This window comes from Heteronotia binoei, chromosome 15, assembly GCF_032191835.1.
Source record: "Heteronotia binoei isolate CCM8104 ecotype False Entrance Well chromosome 15, APGP_CSIRO_Hbin_v1, whole genome shotgun sequence".
Lineage (NCBI taxonomy): Eukaryota > Metazoa > Chordata > Lepidosauria > Squamata > Gekkonidae > Heteronotia > Heteronotia binoei.
In genome coordinates this window covers 24,850,105-24,873,435 of record NC_083237.1, presented here as the reverse complement: position 1 = coordinate 24,873,435, position 23,331 = coordinate 24,850,105, and the positions used below count along the sequence as shown (strand labels likewise).

Here is a 23,331-nt window from a genome sequence, read left to right as displayed (position 1 = left end):
GATGAAGTAGAAGCCGAAATTAAGATTGCCGGGAAAAACATCAACAACCTCAGATATGCAGATGACACTACTCTAATGGCAGAAAGTGAGGAGGACCTTAAGAACCTCTTGTTGAGGATGAAAGAGGAGAGAACAAAAGTAGGCTTGAAACTCAGCATAAAAAAAACTAAGATCATGGCATCCGGCCCCATCACACCTTGGCAAATAGAAGGGGAAGACATGGCAGTAGTGACAGACTTCACATTTCTGGTATCCAAGATCACTGCAGATGGTGACTGTAGCCATAAAATTAAAAGACGTTTGCTCCTTGGGAGGACAGCTATGGCGAACCTGGGCAGTATAATAAAAAGTAGAGACATCACCCTGCCAACAAAAGTCCGTATTGTCAAAGTGATGGTATTCCCAGTAGTAATGTATGGCTATGAGAGCTGGACTATAAGGAAGGCTGAGCGCAGAAGAATAGATGCTTTTGAGATGTGGTGCTGGAGAAGACTCTTGAGAGTCCCTTGGACTGCGAGAAGATCAAATCAGTCAGTTCTAAGGGAAATCAACCCAGACTGTTCCCTGGAAGGTCAGATGCTGAAGCTGAAGCTCAAATACTTTGGCCACCAAATGAGAACAGAGCACTCACTGGAGAAGATCCTGATGCTAGGAAAGACAGAAGGCAGAAGAAGGGGACGGCAAAAGATGAGATGGCTGGAATGTGTTACTGATGTAACAAACTCGAATTTGAGCAGACTTTGGAGGATGGTGGAAGACAGGAGGCCTGGCGTGACTTTGTCCATGAGGTCGCAAAGAGTCAGACTTGACTGTGCAACAACAACTTGTGCCTTATGAATTGATTTATATGGTGTCCTCAGTTGGTCATAAGCACTCAAGAGGCTTCCAGTTTTATGTGACACTTGGAAAGGAAGGAAGTTGGAGATAAACCCAGGGAAGAAGGTATGTTAATTCTTGTTAAACATGCTTTGTAAGAGTGGAGGGGCCAAGAGGTGCTCTCTAAGCCTTCCTGCAAAGGTGGGGGGGGGGAGGGCTGAAGGAAGATTTGAATAAAGTGAGTGAGGCATCATCACAAGGGTGTTCTCTAAGGTAGTTCCACTCATGAAAGAAGGTGGGGGAGGACCGTTTTGAAGTAGGGAGCATGTGAATGGCTAAGGGAGGTGGACTTAGAAGATCAAAAGCCACAGGTATCACTTATTGGGGAGGGAGAGGAAAGGCTATAGCAGTCTTTGAAGGTGAGAGGTATTGCGATAATGTGTGAGTGGGGGGGGGGGGGAGGCTGAAGCACTTTCTCCCCAGGCATGCCCACATTCACTTAGGAATTCCCCAATAGAAAACTGCTGGCACACATCTGATTGAAAGCCCATGAGGACTTTGTGACATGTGAGTCCATAGTTGTGGGGCGACTGAATGGACTCTAGCCTTCACACTCTGCTTCTGAGCTTCCCTGGGATATCTCTTTGACCACTGTAGGAAGCATGATGGACTTTCAGATTGATTCATCAGTGTTCTTTTATATGTTTACATTCTTATTGGAGCATCAGAGATTGCAGTAGAGGAGTTGAGTCTCAGTGGAAGAGTATCTGCTTGGCATGCAGAGGCATCCAGTTCAGGAGGTGATGTGAAAGACCTCTGCCTGAAACTCTGGAGAGCCACTGCCAATCTGAACACACAATACTGATTTTGGTGGACCAAGGGTCTGCTTGAGTATAGGGCAGCTTCATGTGTTCACTCCTACCAGTGATAAGTATTTGGAGAAAGGGGGGATTTGGCCAGCCAATGTCATGTTTTACATTTCCCCAGGGCTTTTTCTTTTGTAGAAAAATCCCAGCAGGAACTCACTGGCATATTAGGCCATATCCCCTGATGTCACCATTGATTCACATAGGGCTTTTTGTAGAAAAAGCCCAGGAGGAACATATTGGCATATTAGGCCACACCCCTAACACCAAGCCAGCTGGAACTGCATTCCTGTGTTTCTGCTCAAAAAAAGCCCTGCATTTTCCATTCCCATTAAAGTTCCAAGCAGCACTTGCCTATGCATGAGAGGGAAGCAGAGAGCACAGTAAGGGCACATAATATGAATCTGTTTGTTTATGAATGATCAGCTATTACTACAATGCAGGCAGTTAACAGGGTTACCAACCTCAAGGTGGGTTGTCCTGGAATTACAGCCAATCTCCAGATTACAGAGATCTGCTCCCTTGGAGGAAATGGCAGTTTTGAAAAGTGGACTCTATTGTATACCACAGAGTCTAGAAGAAACAGTAGTTCTATAGTGACATGATATCCCTACTGTGCTACCCCTGTGCTCCACAAACCTTGCCCTCCCCAGGCACTGACCCCAGATCTCCAGGAATTTCCCAGATGGAGTTGGCAACACTAAAGCAGTGTCAGTTCCAAAGGAACATCAGCAGTCTGAAGACCTTATCCTATTTGCTGTTTCACATCCTAGTCCTAAGCATCAGCAGCATGGTTCCATTACAGTTCATGTGGAGTCCATCTCTTTTGTACAGGCTTGACTTACTCCAATCAAATCCTCCTTTCTGGCATTGCAGTCTCAGTCATGCATTGAGATTCTGCAATGCTGCACATATATATTCTTGTGAAACTGACAGCATTTCTCAAAACGGAAGCCCTGACTTCTTATTTAAAAGCCCAAGTTTTACCTTAAGAGTGCATTAGTATTGTTATTAGTAGAATTAGTGCTAGTACTGTTAGTATTAGTACTGTCATTATTGTTGGTGCTGAATCTGATGCATACGACAACCCAGCTAATTGAGGGCTTACAATTTCTTCCAGGTTTTCTTTAAATGACTTTTGCAAATGCAACCCTTAGGACTGCATTATCAAGGAGCAGAACGTTGTGGCGAGAAAGGGAAACTTTAGCTTCTTCCTTCTCTACGGTCTTCTTGCTGGAAAAGCTTCCCACAAACTGCTTTTACCTTGCCTCCCCCCAAAATCATACACTCACTTGTAAATTTTCCTTACCAAGAATAACAGCAGCGTAACAGAGGGGCTTTTTCTAATAAGAAAACAGCAGGGAAGAGAAGTTTCCCTCTCTCTCTCTCTCCACTCCATTCTCCTCCTTGATAAAGGAATCCTAAAGGAGTCTACATCTGAGGGGTTTTAAATATGAATTTTATTGACATTTTTGAAAAGAAAATATAAAAAAGAAATAAAAATAAATAACAACTGAAAGCAATGTATTACAACTTTATTGAGATCAAATTAAAGGAATTGTACCTCCTTTCCCTGTAACTTTATTTTTGCCTCTTAATCTTCAAAATCACAAATCATCAATTCATTTTTTTTGTTTCATGCAAGAAATCCATAAGAGGTTTCCATAAAAGCATAAATTTAGATAATGTCTTTTCCTTTATCAAGGAAGCGAGTTTGGCTATCTCACAAGCTCCATCATCTTTACCAACCATTCCTCTATTGTAGGTAATGCTGGTGTTTTCCATTTTTGAGCATATATAGTATTGCTGCTGTTGTAATATACAAAAACAAAGTCTGGAGACTACATTTGCATGGGGGAGGGAGTCTTTAAGCACAGAGGAAACCATAGCATATAGTTGAGTTTAACTGCCTTTGTAATATGGTTCATGATGTCTGCAAAATAATCTGCCTGGAACCATCACAGGGGATTTTGAAAAACATGGGATTAGAAGAATATTACATTTTATTCCCCACTCCTTGCAAATGAAAGGTAGGTGGATTTGCCTGGGATATTTTCTTTTTCTGCTCCAAATTAGTTTACTCTTGGCTGGCTCAGGCAAATACACTCTCCATTAGAGCCAAGTCAACTGTAACTTTTTAAAGCTGGACTTCAGAGTTACGGATTTTTTTTCCAAAGACATCATCACCTGTGACTTTAATCTTTCACTCTTTTCTCTTGGCAGAGTTTCTCCTGGGTCTCTTTTGTAAACTTTTTAAAATACGTTAAACACACCCTGGGCAAACCGTGCTCGATCTTCTCAGCTCCATCTCGCTTCACCATGCACCATTTACTGCCCGTACTGATTTATGCAGCTCTTGAGTCCCTGGCTGGACATACGGCATTGGCTGTCTTTCAAGCACCACCTCACACAAACCAGAGCTGGGCACTGCCCACCTTCTTGGCCCACCTCAAGCGCTTGGCATCCTCAAACATCACCACCACTGTGATCAGCAGCAAGGTCCCGGCCTCTGAGACATGCCAAGGGTATTATGATGTCATTGGCCAGTATGATGCTGCGTTCAACTGCACCACAGGGGGTTACCGGTTCTGCTGCGGCACCTGCCACTACCGTTTCTGCTGCGAGGATCGGTCCAGGAGGCTGGAGCAAGGGAAGTGTCCCAAGAGTCCACCATGGATCACCACCCCAGCCACCGGCACATCCACAAAGGGACCTGAAGCACCAAATGGAAGCAAGCAAACTGGCAATAGCACCGTGTATGTGATCTGTGGTGTCATTAGCTTTACCTTAGCAGTGGGAGTTGGGATGAAATTCTTCTTCAGCAAAGCTTCAAGGAGGCCACATGGAAGAGAGCTCAACGTGCCCAGGTAAATATGAATGGAAAAGTGGGGCCAAATGTGGATCTTGGATCCTCTGGCATTAATCTTGATGGGAGCTTGCATTAGAGCTTAACTTTATCCTGTTCTTGGGGCTTATGAATGTGGTGCACAGTTCTCATGGCCACCATGAAGTTTCTGTATGATGTGAATCGGTCCTCCGTTTTCCCTTCAGAGAGTAAATCTGGAGTGATTCGAGATGGGGTCTTCCTATGTGGTCTGCTAAATCCAAATGCGCATGGAAAACGTGTGCTTGGTTGACATATTCCTGGTTGACACATTAGATTTGCCAGGTTGTGATAGGGCCAGGGGTGTTATTTGGGAAGGCAAGGAGGGAAGCAATGGATACCTTCTGAAAAAGAGGTTGTTATGGTGCTCAGGTATATTTGGAAGTTAATTGCCCTACCCACCATTCTCAGACATATGGAAGGACCGGGTATAATACAGTAGCAATGGAGGTGCACTCTGCACATTCCCAGAGACACTGTCATTATCTAATATATTCTAGAGCAGTATATGTCAAAATTGCATTCCAGGGAAGATTGGATTTCCTTGAAAGTGTGTTAGAAATGTCTCAATGCAAAGACAGGTAATGAGTGGGGGGGATAGCTTTCCTGCAGAACAATTGTATACTGGTCAGTCCTTCCCTGCAATGCATAAATTGCATGGGAACACTAGATGTGTTCTCTCTTGTTTTCTACTAGTGCAGGGACCCTCAACATGGTGCCTGAGGGTGCCGTGGTGCCTGCTGGTGCCCACCGGCAACCATTTTATGCAAGGCTCTACCCACAACACTGTGTCAGAATTCTAAAGGTGTTCACAGGCTCAAAAAAGTTGAGGACCCTTGCATTAGTGGACTAGGAATCTTACAAGGAGTGTAGCCTGAGCAGAGTTTTCACCTAGCACTGTCATATAATACTGTTTCCAGTAATCATTAAACTGGTTAAATGCATGCCCCAGGTATCCCTGCTCAGCCACAACAATCGCTATACATGAGTGCCTTGCTAGCCATTTAACTGACTCTTGTTTGGTTGCTTTTCTGGGACAGGGCTCTGGTCGACATTCTCAGGCATCAAGCAGGGAGCAGTTCGTGCTCCGAACGCAACAACAGCCTTGTTATTAACTCGAACTTCCAAGACAATGGTTCTGCTCGACCCCCCAAGAACCTGTACAGCACAGTGAAACCTTCCAAAAGCAGCCACGGTAAGGGAAGGCAGGGATGGGAGAGGAGCTAAAGTGGACAATTTTTGCAGAATATACTGCTTGCACAGGGGACTACCTTTACCTTTTATGTATTTTTTAAAAATTAAGTTGGATTTTTAAAATTTATTTAAAAAAAATTAAATTGTATTTTTAATAGAATGCTTTTTGAGGAAACATCTCTCTGAAGACAGTTTTCTATATAAATCACATTATAGTCCAAAACTAATTCATCATGAAATATGGATTAGTTTTGAATTATGTAGCATGAGGCTGTATATTCATGCAATGTTTACATTTTTTTGAAAATTAGTCCCATTAATCCATTTCCAATGTCATGCTCTCCCAGAAGTTTCTGTAAGATTATTTTGGACAATTTTTCTATCTAGAAGATATTATCACAGATGCTTGGTTTTGCAGTTCTCAAAAGTGTTAATTTGTGTCTTCAAATTAACATGCCTCTTTTTCACAGCAAAAATGTTATAAAATAAACATACAGAGCTGAAAAAAATATCATAATCTCATTGTTCCTCTGCAAATCTATGTACACAGAATCAACCCCTTACCTAAATGCTAAGTTTACAAGAAGTTCAATGGATATTTGTTTGTATAGCCTGTGGTTTATCATATTATATTCTCCCCGGAGGAGAAAAACTATAATGGCAGCAGGCCGTAAAAGAGTCCTTGTTTGGGAAAATGAGTATGGCAGGTATGTGTGCAAAATGCAAACATGTGTGCAAAATTGCAACAAAGAAATGCAAAGCCTAGCAGCCGGAATGAAGCAACATCACAAGAAATGCTGTGTGAAGATGAAAAAGGAACATTTTTGAACGGGCAGGACCTTCAGGTTGGTAAATTCTTTTTTTCATCATATTTGTTAAAGACTGTCTTGAGGAACTGTCATGTTTGTGCAAAAATATATTTGTTATTGTTACTGTGTGTTACTATCATTTTGATAGAGTTATGAAGAAATAAACAACTGAGCCAAGCAAATATTTCTTTTTTGGGTACTACTGAGTGGCAGTGAATACAATGGAGTAATATTAAATAGGCAGAAATGGTATAAATAATAAAATAACAGTATTGACTTTTCTGTTTAGGGAAATCCATCATCAACATAAAGGATTCTGGAAACTAACCACCTTTCAAGATCACCTGTTCTACAATCCCTCCTGTTCTACTGTTTCAGAGTTATCAGTCCAGGATAGTGTTTCAGTCACATCACATACATCACATATCTGCAGTATATCACCTACAAGAAAGAAAAATATCTGACCATTCTGGAAACGCCATAGATATGCTTGTGATAAAAACTAACAGATTAGAAAAAGTTAATTGATGAGAAGTTGCCCAGTTTGTTTATGCGACAAACTTCTTTGTCTGATTGAAAACTCATACTTTATTAATATGATTCAGTCATTAGAGACCAGGGTACAGACCACCCAGCAGAACAGATGTTGCAAGAATACTGCTGGATGAAGTGTATGACAGAGAAATGGAGCAATGTGCAACAAATCTAGAGGATAAAATCGTTAATCTAGGTTTTGATGAGTGGAGTAATGTCCATAATGATTCCATTGAATGTGCTTGTATGACAGAAGAAGGGAATGTCTTCCTTTCAGAAACAATTGATATGCCAGGAAATGCACATACAGATGTAGCAGCAAAAGCTAAAATAAAATGTGAACAAAAATACAAAGCTAATAACATATGGCTGCAGTGCTCTTTGATGTACCTCCTAGCCAAAGACTTCAGTGTTCCAGAAATAAAGACTAATGTCATTGAAATTGCTAAACAATTGCTAACAATCATTTTGTTGCAGCAGCTCTGAAAAGAATGGGTGGAACCAAGTTAATGCTCCCGCAAGATGTTACATGGAACTCTGTAGTGGACTGTTTTGAGTAGTATATTAAGAACTGGCCTATTCTGATGACAGTTCAGATGATGAACAAAGCTGAAAGAAAATAGATGGAACTGTCATTACCAAAATCCTCAACATTGGGCTTAAGAGAAATGCTGGACATAAACTGAGCATCCAGAAATCCATTTCTGAAGCTTTCAACAAAATACAGAAAAATAGCTGTCTTATTGCTGGTGCTGTTGAAATTTGGAAGCAACTGGGTTAGCACTTAAAAACAGAACCTCACAATGAAAGAATTAAATTACAAGCATTAAAAAACTGAATGGAACAAGCACTGTTCAGCTAATTTTCTCGCAAATATTGTCAATATCTGGTACCAGGGTCAAATCTTAAATGCTGAAGAAGAGGAGTTAGCTACGACGTAGGTATCTAGCAATCATCCATCATTAATGCCAACTATAATAAACTTCAGAGCTAAGGGGGAACCATTCAGGAATTATATGTTTGCTGCTGATGTTTTAATGAAAGTTATACCAGTTAACTAGTGTAAGTCACTTATTAGCACTTGGATTTAGAGATTGTTGAAGCAATGATCTCACTTTTAACAGCAGTAGTTTGTTCTGCTGGCATAGAAAGAATATTCTCTTCCTTTGAACTCATTCATTCTAAATTGAGAAATCATTTGGGACCTGATAAAGCAGGAAAGCTTACGAACAAACAAGAAAATGAAGACGAGTGAGCTGCAGAAGACAGTATTAAGGTTTTCATGTGGATCTGGCTGGAAGTTGTAAGTTTTTTGGTAGATGACAGACAGACAGATAGATAGATTATAGACAGACAGACATTGAAAGAACATTTGGAATGAGTCTGACATCCAGTGCAGGTGCACACAAATCACTGGAAACTGGAACATGTACAAACAGCCAGCCAGAATCAGAGACAGATCCATTGGTCCCTATTCTTTCCCATCTGTCTCCTCAGCTCCCAAAATAAGTGGGTGGATGCCCTTTCCTGGAAACTGGAATATACCTCTCCATCAGAAGAACAACCTATAGCCACAATCCTGCTTCCTGAAACCTTTGCTGCCACTCAACATGCACTGCCACTCCAAGACCAGATACAAATTCAGTAACAGCAAGATCCCTTTGCCCAAAAGCACCTCCAAAGCCTCTGGGACCCAAACCAGGTTTGCTGAAAACCAAGTCTTTCTCATCCATCAAGGTCGAGTATATGTACCATCTGGACCACTGAGAGCGAAGGTGCTACAGCTTGTCCATGACGCCAAACCTGCTAGACACTTTGGATGCCATAAAATGATGTATCTGTTGACTTGTGAATTCTGGTGGCCTGGGTCTAGACTGATATGGCACTGTATGTGGATTCCTGTGAAACCTGTAGGCATGCAAAGGCTCTACAACCTCTACCACTCCTGCAGGACCCCGGCGGTCAGTCTCTGTGGACTTCATCACAGACTTGTATTCAAAGGGGTACATGAGTATCCTGGTAATGGTGGACTTCCTCACCAAGATAGCTCATTTCATCCCCTTTCCAGGACTCCCCACAGCTCAAGAAACCACTCACCTTTATTTGCAACATGTCTTTAGATTCCATGGGATACCTGATCTCAGATTGTGGGGTCCAGTTCACATTCTGGCTCTGGCGAGCCTTACAGTCTCTTTTGGGCACTCAAGTCTGCTGATCATCAACACATCATCCCCAATCCAATGGCCAGACAAAGTGTACCAGAGCTACCCTTGAACAGTACCTACGGTGTTTTACAAATCACCAACAGGATGACTGGGTAGTGTTACTCCCAATGGGCAAGTTTGCCTACAACAAGACTGTTCATCAGCTGCCCACCAGGAATGCTGTTCATGGCTACCTATGGTTACCAGCCCCAGTTCTTCCTGCAGACTGCACCCTCTTTGAATGTCCCTGCACCCTCTTTGAATGTCCAAGAACTCCAAGCTTTCTAGAAAGTGCTTCAAGAACAACTACTGCAGACCAGACAAGCCTATAAAGAGGTAGCTGATCACAGCCGTTAAACTGGAAAACCCTTGAATGTGGGAGTTCTGGTATGGCTTTTAACTCAGAATATCCAATGGCTGTCTCAAAAACATAATGCCAGATTTATTGGACCATTTGCCAAAATGGTACAGATTTAACCCGTGGTGTATTGCCTGCAATTATCATCCACATTGAGCGTCCACCCTGTGTTTCACTATTCCCTCCTGGTTCCTTTGCACCCCCACATCTGCTAAAACCTAAAGTACCTTCCCCACTACTGCTGATGATTGAAGGGCATGAAGAATATGAAGTAGCTCAAATTCTAGACTCCTGATGGAGGCAAGGCCAACTCCAATATCTGGTTGACTAGGAAGGATACTGTCTGAAAGACCATTCCTGGGAACCTGCCAGCAATCTTAATGCCTCGACTTAGTCTAGTACCAGTTCCATCATTCGTACCCACAGAAACCTAGTCCATTGGATGGGGGGTCTGGGGGGATGATGTCATAGCTCAGCCAGACACAGCCAGCCCTGAAGAGGCAGAGGTCTCTGAGGAAGAACAGACAAGCAAAGAAGGTCCCAGACAAGCAAAGAAGGCCAAGCAGTAACAATCAGTCTGACAGTAGCTTCCCAGCTGCTTGGATCCATGGCCCAGAGCTAGAGAGCACCTCACCTTCCACCTTGCCTCCCTCGTCCCCAGAGCCATTACAGCATAGACGAGAGAGGGTCCATTAGAAAATGGAGGAGAGGAGATGGAGTACGCAATTAGCAGCCCAGAGATACCTGTGTCTAGATAGTGAGAAGAGCACAGACATCTGTATAATGCAACCCAGCTGCAAGATGGGTGTCTCTCCTATAAAGGGTGGATAGAGGGAGAAAATGCATCTAATTACTCCAGACCTTGCCACCACTGACTCTGCCTCTGGACCATGATTCTGACCCGGATTGCAACTGGATCTTGACTTTATTGCTTCTGTTGCTGACTCCAGGTATGACCTAGGGACTGGACTCTGACCATGTTGCACTGGATTGTGCCCGCACCTTGGCTAGCTTGCATCTTGGCTTTGCAACTCCAACCTGCACCCCATCTGCTCCAGGAGAGATCCTGTGTTATATCGAGCCACATTACACTGGGTCTGCAGTGTATAACCAAATCAGTAATTTTTGATATAACTGTAAACCTACTCTGAAAAGTTATTATTCTAAAAACAAAACCTTCATCTGGTTGTAAATATTAAAATTATACCAGCAAGAATAAGTATTTATAACCATGATTTAAATCTAGTTTCACTGACTAGTGATTTAAATCAATTTGATTTGAACCATAGAATCATGGAAGGGACCCCCAGGGTCATCTAGTCCAACCCCTGCAGAAAAAAGTTTGTGCTGCAAGGACCACTACAACTGAGCCTTACTGACTTCTGTGACCAGCAAATCATATCCAAAGCCTTGTTCTGTTGTGACTACAACCTCCTGGCCTAAAGAATTGTACAAAGGTGCTTGATTTTAATTCCCTCTCTAAAGCTGTACTAGACTGGCTAACATTTTAGGAAGAAATCATCTAGGAACTCCAGTGGATGCTGTTCTGAGACCTTTGGAAAGTAGGAGTATCATATCAATGAACTGAAAGTCCATCTCTTCCCCTCCCCAACTCCCCAGTGCTAATTGATCCAGCAGAACTGAGACCAAAGATGGTGCTGTCTAGAGATGGGGGCACACTCCACATCTTACTTCCCTGATAGGTGCTCACCTGCCTCTGAGACGGCAATTTCAGGAGAAAAACCGCCCCCAGTAGGAGTATGGGAACCCTACTTGGCAGGCACCAGAAATACTGTCAGTGGGTACCATGTCAGTGGGCACCATGGCAGAACAATGCCTTCTATTCTGCAGGCCCACCTTAGCTTCAGCCCTTCCCTCATCCCATTTATCTCTTGCTAACTCCCGCTCTTTGAAGGTATGCAGCTTTATATATATATAATCAGCAGACATTAAGCTGCAAAGTGTGTGGAGAAACAGGCTGTTTCCCATGACAACCGGTTCTAACTGTCTGGCTGTCTTTGTGTCGACTTGAACATTAATATTGGGGTTGTGTGTGCATTTGGAGGGGGAATTAGTCATGAACTCTTTCCCTTCCAGGGGGAAGAAAAAGCTTTAGAGAGACCAAGAAGAACAGCATAGATATGCTGTTTCCCTTTCTCCAATCCCCACCCACTAACTTCCCTTTCCTCTTCAACACCCTCAATGCACAGCAGCCAAGAAGGTCTGAGCGCCTGCTCCGGCTGCAACGCCACTGAGGATGTTCTCCGCAGCTGAGAACGAAACGTCTGGAAGGAAAACTTTCTCCAGTAGAACACGGCACTTGATCCCGAAAGATTCTACAAACCCTAATGATGTTACCAGCCGTGAAAACCTGAAATCTTTGATACCCTATGCACTCTTCACACACACACATCAACAGTACCTCTATATATTTTAAGATTACCCATATTTTAAGATAATACCCATAAGAATATGCAGCATGTGGCTTGGCCCTCTTTCTCTCCCAAAGTAATGGCAGAAAATTTGGTGTCACCCTGCCCTCCCTCATGCCAGTGTGGCATTTTGGCTAGAGTGTTGGATTAGGATTCTGGGAGGCCTGGGTTCAGATTCCCACCTCTACCATGAAAGCTTGCTGAGTGATAACCTTCGGCCCACCACACACTCTCATCCCAGCCTACCTCACAGGGATGTTGCTGTGAGGGAATGGAGATAGGGGTGAATCATGTTCTAAACTGGGGAGGAAAGCCAGATATAAATTGATAAATTAAAAATAAATGTGAATACATGCTGGGTGGTACTGTAAGGGGGAGTTATTGGCAAGTTCAGAGCTTATACTTCTCTCCCAAAGTTCCCAGCTCCAGGTTGGGAAATTCCTAGAAATGTAGGGGCTGAGCCCAAAGAAAGCTCACTTTGGAGAGGGGAGGAACCTCAGCGGGGTAGTGTCATGGACTCCACCCTCCAAAGCAGCCATTTTCTCCAGGGGAACATATCTGACATCTGGACATCAGTTGTAACTCTGTAGGATCTCTGGGACCCACTTGGAGGTTGGCAACCCCTATCTCCTCCCATTGTCTTTGTTGAACACAGTGGGGAAATTAACAATTTTCTTTTTATCTTTAACAGGCTTTCAAAAATTGTTTCGAACATTCTGTTCTTACAGAAGGCTTTACTGTCTTGCAAACCCACGTTGGTACATTTCTCTCAGACTCTCTTCACCCTTTCTAGATAGAATGCTGTGATGGAGAGAAGAATGATTTGTTGGGAAATATCTGGAGACTTTGGGGGTGGATACGGGAAAGCGCAGGGTTTGGGGAGGAGAAGAGCCTCAGCATGGTAAAAGGCCATAGAGTCCCCCCTTCAAAGCAGCCCTTTTCTCCAGGGGAGCGGATCTCTGCCAGCTGGAGATCAGTTGTCAAAGCGGGAGATCGCCACCTGGAGGCTGGTAACCCTAGCTGAGTGGCAAACTCAAAGTCTGCCCCCTGCTGCTGAACACCAAACAAATGTCAAGACAGACTGAGCACAGAGCAGATATTACATTAAGTGGGTTTGCTGTTGAAAACAGGAGCCATGTGCTCCATTTTTTGTCTTTGTAAAATCTAGAGCAGTTTACAAGATGTTACAGATTTGTGGATTTCCCCACTCTGCTCATGAAAGGAAAGAAGAGGGGTAAAGAGGGAGATCATGGGGAAGGGGACAAGACTGAACTATCACCAGGAACAGGGATCCCCCAACCGTTTTGAGCCTCCAAGCACCCTTGAAATTGCTCTGTCATTTGGGGGAAAACGATGATGACCACAAGATCACAAAGAAGAGGACGAGACTCGCCTGCCAGCAGATCAAAGTGTTGGGGAGGGATGGTGGCTCAGTGATAGAGCATCTGCTTGGTAATCAGAAGGTCCCAGGTTCAATCCCTGGCATCTCCAACTAAAAAGAGTCCAGGCAAATAGGTGTGAAAAACCTCAGCTTGAGAGAGAGCTTGGAGAGCCGCTGCCAGTCTGAGTGGACAATACTGACTTTGATAGACTGAGGGTCTGATTCAGTATAAGACAGCTTCATATGTTCAAAAGGCACTTTTGGCCATTCCCCCCACCTGCAACCCCAGGATGATCATTTGCAGGCCCTTCCTATAGCCAGAACTGTCAAGAGTGCTCTTGCCATAATAACTATGCTAACCTGTAACCTTTACAATGTGGTTTGATTTGCATTGCCCTGTAGTAACCCCTGCTCTCTTCCAGCTTAGCTGTTATCTATTGCGCTCTTTTTGAACCCATCATGTATCTACTATCACCCTGTGCTCAGACACCTCAAGGTCATGGCGTCTTGTTCACAGCGAACTGCTTGCACCTGCAATGAAGGGGGTGTTTTGGGAAAAGAACTTTGGAGGGAGGGAATGCTTTTGGCGCCTAATGTTTGAATGTATAACGGTTCTGAGTGGGATATATGTAGGGGCCAGGTGCCCGCCAAAACTAGTTTTAGCAATGCTTGTCTAGCCTGTCATTCTCAACAAACTGATCTCTTGAACTCACTCCAGTTGTTTAATGGGGAAGAACCTACAGGAGTTGACAAGGATTCCTTGAATCAAGCTTATGCTCCACTGTCTCTCTTGCTTGAAAAGCACCCTAATGGGGCAGACTAAACCCACAGACTTCCAGTAGCAGACCTCTAAGCCTGAAATTTCAATCTAGGCTGGTGTCCCATTATGTCCTTTCCCCACATTATTGCGAATGTTATTTTACATTGTTGTGTATTGTGTTTATATTTGGTAATGCATTCTGTCTCATGCAACGGAAAGTATGTAAATAAAAAAGCTGTTTAAATAAATAAATTCTTCCTCCAAGGCCACACAGCCTGCAGCTTGGTGGAAAGCAGCAGGGCAGTGTTCATGACCAAGGGCAAAGATTTTTTTCCTGGGTTGTAACATTTCAGTCTGCAGCTGGAGGACTGTATGTTGAAAGAATACATGAAAAAAACAATAGTGTCCCTGCATATAGAATAAATAAAATGTCAGGGATATTCTAGGTTTCTTCATTCAGGGATGATTAAAAAAAGGCCCAGTAGTTAAACATACAATCCCATAGAACAAAGTTTGAGTCCAGTGGCACCTTTTAAGGCCAACAAAGTTTTATTTATTGAATTGTATCTGAGGAAGTGTCTTTGCACAAGAAAGTTCATACCATGAATAAAATTTTGTTGGTCTTTAAGCCAATGGACTCAGACTTTGTTCTGCTGCTTCATATCAACCTGGCTTCCCACTTGATGCAATCCCATGCTTGCTCTTGTGATATATTCAAGGTAAAGGCTTGCCTCTTGGTTCTGCTGAAACTATACACTAGCACAGCCTTGACATTTCCAGTGGAAGATAGTTATCACACATTGCCTTCCAGATTTAGAGTTACCGGTAGATCAAATCAGGTGACCCCTAGTGGCAGAAAGAGGAAAATTGTGTGTATCTAGCAGAGAAAAGTTAACATTCCCCACCACATCTAATGTGAGGACCAGACCAAACCAGACAGGGCGGTGGGAGATCTGTGATTGGCTCTTCCCAATGTTCTATTAAAACAGAAATAGTAGCCCCTCTGCTTAGAACAGTGTCACAGCATAAAAGAGGAGGGATTTCAACCTTTCCACCCATGCTGTTGTCAGTGGAGCCTCCTCTCCTGGGCCACTTTTCACTCTAAAAGAGATCAAAATCAGAGCCTGCTCTTTCCATTTTTTAAAAAAAATATTATGAAGGTCCAGTCACAGATCTTCCAGCATTTCTAAGGATCACCCTTTTGGGTCAGACCATGGGCCTATCTAAGTCCAGAACTCTGCTTTCCACAGTGCTGAACAGATTCCTCTGGGAAGCCCAGAAGGCAAAAGCTATCCCCTGCTGTTGCTTCCCACCAACAGCTGTTCAGGTACACTGCCCCTAAATCTGGAGGTTCTTTTTGCCATTATGGCTAATAGATAGACATTTACCTTCCATGAATTTGTCTGATCCCTATTTGCAGTCATTTCTGGCAATGGCTACACATTTGGTGGGAGTTAATTCCCTGTGTTAATGACACAATGTTTTGAAGGAGTGATTTGTTGATGTTGATGTCTGGGTCAAAAAATTCCTGGAGATTTGGGAGGGGGGGTGTAGCTTGGGGAAGGAGAGACTTGGGAAGAGAGTCGTTTCAATGGGGTACATGCCATAGAGTCTACCCTGGAAAGCTGCCATTTCCTCCAGGGGAGCTGTCCTCTGTAGTTTGGAGAACAGTTGTAATTCTGGGAGATTTCCAGACCTCACTTGGAGGTTAGCAACCCTATGATGCAGTTCCCTTTAGTGAAAAATCTCCCCTCCCCAGTGCTAGACTATGGAAAGAGGTTGGGAGGAAATCCCCCTTTATTCACTAGCTCCATTTTGATTCACTTTCTTTATTTGCTTTGATACTCTCTATTGTTGCGGTTTTGATAAGTGAGAAAGCCTCTCTTCTTTTGCCTTGCAGATAACATGCATCACAATTACATGCACTTGAATGCCAGCAGCCCCAAGCATCATACTGCCACTTTGGGTAAGTGTAGAGAGTTGCTTATTACCTCTGAAGGAGTATGTAGGGATGGTTTTGGATTTCTTATTCCTATTGTTTCAACCTGAAAACTGCTTCCACTTTGCTTCACTGGGGTGCATGGTGGGGTGTGTTGCAGAATTGAATCTGTGATTCTTGATTTTGGTGTCATTTTCTGTTTCTCTGTGCAAGATTTCCCCCGTGAAATGTATGCATTTGTCAACACTATTCCTACTTCAGTAAATCAGCATTCTACATATACTAAAACTGATAAAAAGAAAATGACATAAGCTACTTCAGGACCCCATTGAGGAGAAATTAGTGAAGCCAATAAATAAATATTTATGTTAGGTGCAGGAGGGATGTTGATGGTGTGTATAAACTATGTTTAAAAATTGTTCAGCTTGCATTCACAATTCATATAGACCTACAAATAGATCCAGAGGGGTAACCATGTTGGTTTGAAGCAATAGAACAAAGTGAGAGTCCAATGGCACCTTTAAGACCAACAAAGTTTTATGCAATGTGTGTGTTGCACATGAAAGCTTATACCCTGAATAAAACTTTGTTGGTCTTAAAGGTGCCATTGGGCTTTCACTTTGTTTTATAGACCTACAAAATCCTTGATGTAACTAATATGTATTAATCAGTATAAACAGTAAAAATAAAATAGCTTATCCCTATTAATATGTTGGCCTTGACCTGGTTGGCCCAGGCTAGTCCCATCTCATCAGATCTCAGAAGCTAAGGAAGGTTGGCTCTGCATAGTACTTGGATGGGAGACAACCAAGGATGTCCAGAGTTGTGATGAGGAGGCAAGCAATGGCAAGCCACCTCTGACCTTCTCTTGCCATAAGTCAACTGTGACTTGATGGCAAAAGTGGGGGGAAGTAATATGTTGGCATGACAGATTTATACTTTAGAAGTGTAACTATATCTGTCAAGTAACAGACAAAAAACAAAATGAATGTGGCACCTTAGAAATAAGTTAATTTACTACCGGGGCTACCCAGATCATGTCAGATCTTGGAAGCTAAGCAAGGTTGCAAGGCAGAGGCAAGCCATGGCAAACCACCTCTGAATGTCTCTTGCCTTGAAAACCCTACAGGGTCGCTGTAAGTCAACTGCCACTTGTCAGCACTTTCCATCACCACTGTGGTGTGAACTTTTGTGGGTAAGTGTGTTGTTCAGAGCAGCTCCACACCTTACAAAACAAATGTGTCTTCTGCAAGTATTTACTGCCACAGGTGTATAAAATGTGGCAGCATATTTATGATATCTGTGTATCTGGGATCCTTATAATATCTGTGCATCCTCATGCTGTATATCATTGTTGTGGGAAATGCATTTGGTGTAAGAAGCGTGGAGTTGCCCTAACAAAGGGAACAGGAGTAATTATACAAAGGGTGAAGCCATAGTCCTTAAGGGAAAGTTATCACCCACTGAATCATCTGCGGATATCGTACCTTCCAACTCTCTTTCCTAGTAAATGCTGCTTTGAGGCAGAAGTCGGCCTTCATTTGCAACAGAGTGAGGTGGTAATGTTGCTGAGGTAGCAGAATGAATGGTACCATTTCAAACTACAGGTGCAGGATCCTGTTTTTGAAAATTAGCACAATATGCAAAGGATTGATCTAGAGCCTTTGCCCCTGGTGTGCTAGAATTCTAGTTGCAAGGAATTGTTACGTGGATGAGGCATTCAAAATGTGATTTCTCTTCCTGCAGTCTGAAGTGCTACAGCCCCCTCTACCACTTCATTCTGCTGCTTGCTTAGGGCCAGGTTAGGCTGCATATAGCAGGAATGGATGTGGGGCATTATTTATTTATTAAATTTGATTAATAAATTTATTTATTTATTAAATTTGATTAATTGTCCCATCCTGACTAGTGCTGGGTTCTGGCTGATTTACGTCAGTAATAAAGCATACTACAAAGTTAAAAACCTTAAAACAGCATAATTAAAATATTTTATGAACCCCCAATGGCAGCCTGCTATTTCTATAATTCCAGACTATAGGCTGTCATGTTCCTCCCTTTAATGCTGGTGTCTTAATTCTCTCTCTCTCTTTTTAAAGTGTATATGCTTATTTTGCATGTTATTGAGATTTTTTTTTACACATTTAAAATTATCTGAGGGGGTGGGAAGATTTTTCATGATGGCTACAAAAGCTAACTGATCAATCCTGTGTATGTGCCACTCTGAGAAGGTGGGAAAATGGCTTCATGGCTGAGACAAGGCTCACTACAGTAGCCAACTCCACCCTTGGATATTTGGGGGTGGAGCCTGGGGAGGGTGGTGTTAGGGGAGGGGGAAGAAGCTCAGCAGGGATGTAATGCAGTTATGCAATGGAATGATACAATTCTCTCTCTCCCTGTTCTTCCCCCAAAGACTGGCATATGAACCACACCCCCAGCCACTCCACTGGGAAGTACAACACCCTCAGCTGCTCTCGCTCCTTCCACAACCTCTCCCACCTGCCACCGTCTTACGAAACAGCTGTCAAGTCAGAACTGAATCGCTATTCCTCACTCAAACGCTTGGGTAAGTCATGGGCTTTAAGAATAGTACACAAAGAAGATGAGGGGGGGCTGATCTATCTCAAGGCCATTCTCTGGGGCTGAGGAGACAAGAGCAGACGAACTGGGTAAGGGCATCCCATCCTCCAGCTGACAGAAGTTCCAATCCTTTTCTTTACGTCTCTCCATCACTGCTTTAGCTGTGCATTCATTCCTTTCCCCTTCAGAGCATTTTCACCCGTGAGGCTTAAATTGCTTTGAGACTCTGTTGGGCTATTTATGTTGTAGACGTCTCTAGAATGTTCATGCTATGAACACACAAAGCTGCCTTATGCTGAATCAGACTACTGGTCCATCAAAGTCAGTATTGTCTGCTCAGACTGGCAATGGCTCTCTGGGGCCTCAGGCAGAGCTCTTTCACATCTCCAACTACCCAACAACCCCTTTAACTGGAGATGCAGGGGACAGGACCTGGGACTTCTGCATGCAAATCATAGGCTGTGCCACTGAGCCACAGCCCCTCCCCATTTACTACCTGGTCTGGGCCACCTGGCCTTGTTAACCACCTAGTTATTAATGCAGAAGAGAAGGAAGAACATGTGCAGTCAGGCTGCCAGCCTCCAAGTGGGGCCTGGAGATCTCCCAGAATTACATCTGATCTCCAGAGACCAGTTCCCCAGGAGAAAAACAGCTATGTTGGAGGGTGGACTGTACCCTGCTGAGCTCCCTCCCAACTCCAAACCATGTTCTCTCCAGCCCCTGCCCCTTAAATCTCCAGAAATTTTCCAATGAGGAGTCTAGGCATTATCTTATAATAGTTATGGTTGGCTTGGTCTTTATAGCTGATAGAAAATAATAGTAGTGGTTTTGACTGTTGAGCCCCAGCCATACTTTGAGCCCCTGGTCATAGTTCAACTAGGTGATCCGGCCACTGTCCATACTACCAACTGAAGCAAGATTGGCTTGAAGCCCCACACACGCAAATGCTCTCTGTCTCTCTCAGTATCAGTCCCTCTACTTATGTATGTCCAAGCATCTGTCTCCCTAAAATTTCTTTCTGTTCCTCTGTCTCTTACATCCACCAGGCTGTCCATCCACCATGAAATGACGTTTCACTTATTTCCCTATCTCTCAGCAGCTGAGAAGGACTTGGATGAGTTCTATGTCAAGCGGAGGCATCTTGCTGAACTGACACGAGGGACCCTGCCCTTACAAGCCATGAAGATGAACTACGAGAGGGATGGCTACTCAGAGAAATCACACAATCCACGACGGGTCATGTCCCAGGAGCACATCCTTTCTGATGGTGGCAGTGGAGGGGGAAGCTACCGCCCATCACACTATGACTACACTATCCCGCGAGAGCGTGTGGTATCTCATGAACGCCTCCTCTCCCGCGAAAACTTGCATTCACAGGAGCGCTTGCTTTCACCTGAGCGTCTCCATCAAGGCACAGGTCCCTTCCAGGATATGCATATGGGCCATCAGAAGGCCCACTCTCAAAGCAACGTCTGTGCCAGTAGTACCCCCATGCTTGATCACCATCACATGATGCAGATGAACTCTCAGCCCCCCTCCAACAACTCCCCCAAGACAACTGCTCCTTGGGAGGCCAGTAGTAACCAGGGTGCTGCAAGCCGGCGCCAGGGCTTTGCAACCAAGCGACAAGCCACCATTGAGCAACTCCAATACATCCCTGGGCACCACCCAGGCCAGCACATCCATACTGGCAGCAAGAATGAGGTCACCGTGTGAGACGCCCTATTCCCCAGCTCAGGTTAATTCGATTTTCCAAGGCCATATTTCTTAGCTCTTTTCTGCTCCACCCCACCCTTTCTTTGGTGCTCACCATCTTTTTGGGGGAATCCCCTTTTCCCTTAAAGCTCTGTGGCCTCCATCTTGATTGATGTCAAGTCCTAGCCTGGTCTTTGATAATATTACCATCACATCTCTGACTTCCGATGATGTCCATCTGACCAATCAGGTCTTGACAATATATGATGATGAAATTTGCCCTAGGTGTTGTGATGACATCCATGCTGTCAACATGTGATGTCAAGGCCCATATGGTATCTTACAGGGCATCTACCGCACAATCTTGGTCAGCTTCTGAAGATAGTAAGAAGTCTCATAAATACATGATGCTGCTGTTTTCCATGTCTGCTGAAACTACTGCTGTTGAAATCTGATGATGTTGAAGCTGATTGTCAAAGACCAGGGTGGATCTTCCATGGCATCAATAATGTAGCCTTGATGATAGCTTTGGATAATATCACACTTGCCAGGCCTCATCATAGCTATGGGCCTTGTCTCAGACTTTTGAATATTGATGACAATACCTGTGGATTTATTATGAAGCCGGCACCCTCTGCTTCTGATACTAAAAGCGCTGTGAGCATCGCCAATCCTTCTGGAGGCTCCATTGACCAACAGACACCATCGGCACCATCAGTGGTGTCAACACTGTGGACTCTGTCGGCTGCTGCTGCTGATGTAAGCGCTGTGGGTCTTGTTGACCTCTGATGTCCTCACCATCAAGATCTGATGATGCAACACTGTGGACATTCAATGACATCAACATTGTGTGACTTGTCACTGATGAATGATGTCAGTGGAGATAAAGGTTTGTCAGTATATTGATTGTGATACAACCCTGCAGGCCGTCATGTTGGATTGGTGTATTGGTCAACATTTTATGATGTTGGGGCGAATCATGTTGATATTTGTAGAGGCCTTGTCAACATTTAATCATATGACCAATCTTGATGATTAAGGATGAAGTCTAGGTTCCTGTGCCTGTCAACTTTTGATGATGTCAGCACAATGGACTCAGCCAGTAGCTACAGATGTCAAAGTAGCCAGGCTTGGCAATGATGTTGACTTTTGGTGACTTCATCACTGTGGGCCTCATTCAGCACTGCTTACATCATTGACTGCTGTGAGCTCATCCACTTTGGATGAAGTCACCCCTTTGGGGCTTCATCTGCTTTTATGACTAGGATCACTACCTGGGACCTGGTTCACACCAGCACCTTAGTAGGAGGTCAAGGCACCTGACCCTACTGGTGCACGAGGTCATGATGACCTTCTGATTACATGATCATGTACTTTGCCTGCGCAGAGAGCCACCTTCCCTGCTCCTTCCTTACAAATGCTCCAGGACAAGAATGATCGGAAACAGTGGCCATCTTGTCTTGTTGCATCCAGAATTGAGTTTGGCCAGAGCAGAAAATGCAGCACGTGGTGTTTCACCCCACTCTGCCTTCTGCCATTCTCATAGCATTGTTATCTTACAACCATGCCGTGTCTCTGCCCATAATGGATATATATGGCAGGGCCGGGGCCACCCCCTGTACATATCTTTATATATCAATAGCATTCTCTTTCACTTTTTTCCTAGTGCTTTTTATTAGTTCCTCAGTACTGGGGGTGACCTTCCAGCCCTAATCCCTCCTCGTTCACATGAGTGTAGTTTAAGTAAGACTGAATTGTTTCAAACTCTGTTGTCACAAACAACCCCCCCTGCACTGCAATGACACTCAGGACTCTCAAAAATGTCATCCCAATTTTTCTTCCTTAGTAAAGTTGTGCTGTTTTAGAACTACAAAAGAGAAAGGGCGATGACGTGTATAGTACTCCCAACATTCAATAAATCAGGATAAAAAACAAAATTTGAAGTGAGAATATAAGAAATTAATGAAATTTAAGGGTTTTTTCTTAAAAACCAGTGACATACTATTTACAGTTTTCCTTTGCATATTCCTAAATATACTGAGATCTTGATTTGAATCACTACTGCAGTTTTCTTATCAAAGAGACGGGGAAATTCACAGCAATTCATGGGTTTAGCAAATTTTCATTGCCATGAATGACAAATTTCACCCATCTCCCTGCAAACGTATTTAATCACTTTGTTTGTCCTATTTCCTCCAATGGATGATCCTTTGCACAGGAAACATTATTTTGTTTTCTTTGAAAATCTACTGGAAAATATTTTTAAAATAACAAGTTTAGAGGGAAATTTGTTTGCTTTCTGTTTTTTGCTCTTACAAGGGAGAGACAATTTGTACAAACTATATTTGAAATACGGAATTTGTATTTGAAAATTTGTATACCTCAAGTTTCACAAATGCTGAAGTTTGTTGGTGGAATTCTAGTGGAAAGATTCAAAAGATAACTGTCTTCAGGATGGTAAGTCTTCAAACATTGCTGTCAAAATCTGAAATTAATGAGATATTGAAAATTTTAGAAATTGCTATGTGGCCATTTCCAGTTTCATTATGCGCTTTTGTTTGAGCACTTAGATTTGCCTGCTTCATTTTCCACACCAAAATGCTCACATTTGTGCAATGAATTGCTTCTGGATCACTTTTAGGGATTTGAGGTTGTCATCCAGTTTGGGAGAAAGCTTCAGCTATTCTTCCTCCTTCATCCTGAAGTGACCCAATGTGACCTGCCTCATTCATCCAGATAGCAGAGTTAGGCTGTTCAGGTCTCTGCCATTTATCCCAATAGCACCCATTAAAAGGAGGCAAATACTGAACTTCTTGCAGTCTCATATCCATCCCTATGTTTCCTTCCCCTCCACCCACCCCAGCAAACTCATATCAAGGGCT

General features: G+C 43.4%; 1 protein-coding gene across 2 annotated transcripts in view; it reads left to right on the top strand.

Moving 5' to 3' along the window:
* SHISA7 (shisa family member 7) overlaps positions 1–23,088 on the top strand; it is a 44,476-nt gene extending 21,388 nt beyond the window's left edge. The window contains exons 2-6 of one of the 2 annotated variants that reach the window (XM_060256340.1): positions 3,906–4,549; positions 5,607–5,761; positions 16,139–16,204; positions 18,588–18,740; positions 19,851–23,088. In XM_060256340.1, coding sequence (XP_060112323.1) covers positions 3,906–4,549; positions 5,607–5,761; positions 16,139–16,204; positions 18,588–18,740; positions 19,851–20,470 — 1,638 coding nt within the window. In that variant the 3' untranslated portion in view covers positions 20,471–23,088. The remainder of the gene's footprint in view (positions 1–3,905; positions 4,550–5,606; positions 5,762–16,138; positions 16,205–18,587; positions 18,741–19,850) is intronic. The other variant, XM_060256341.1, reaches the window with a different exon arrangement.
* The last annotated feature ends 243 nt before the right edge of the window (positions 23,089–23,331 follow it).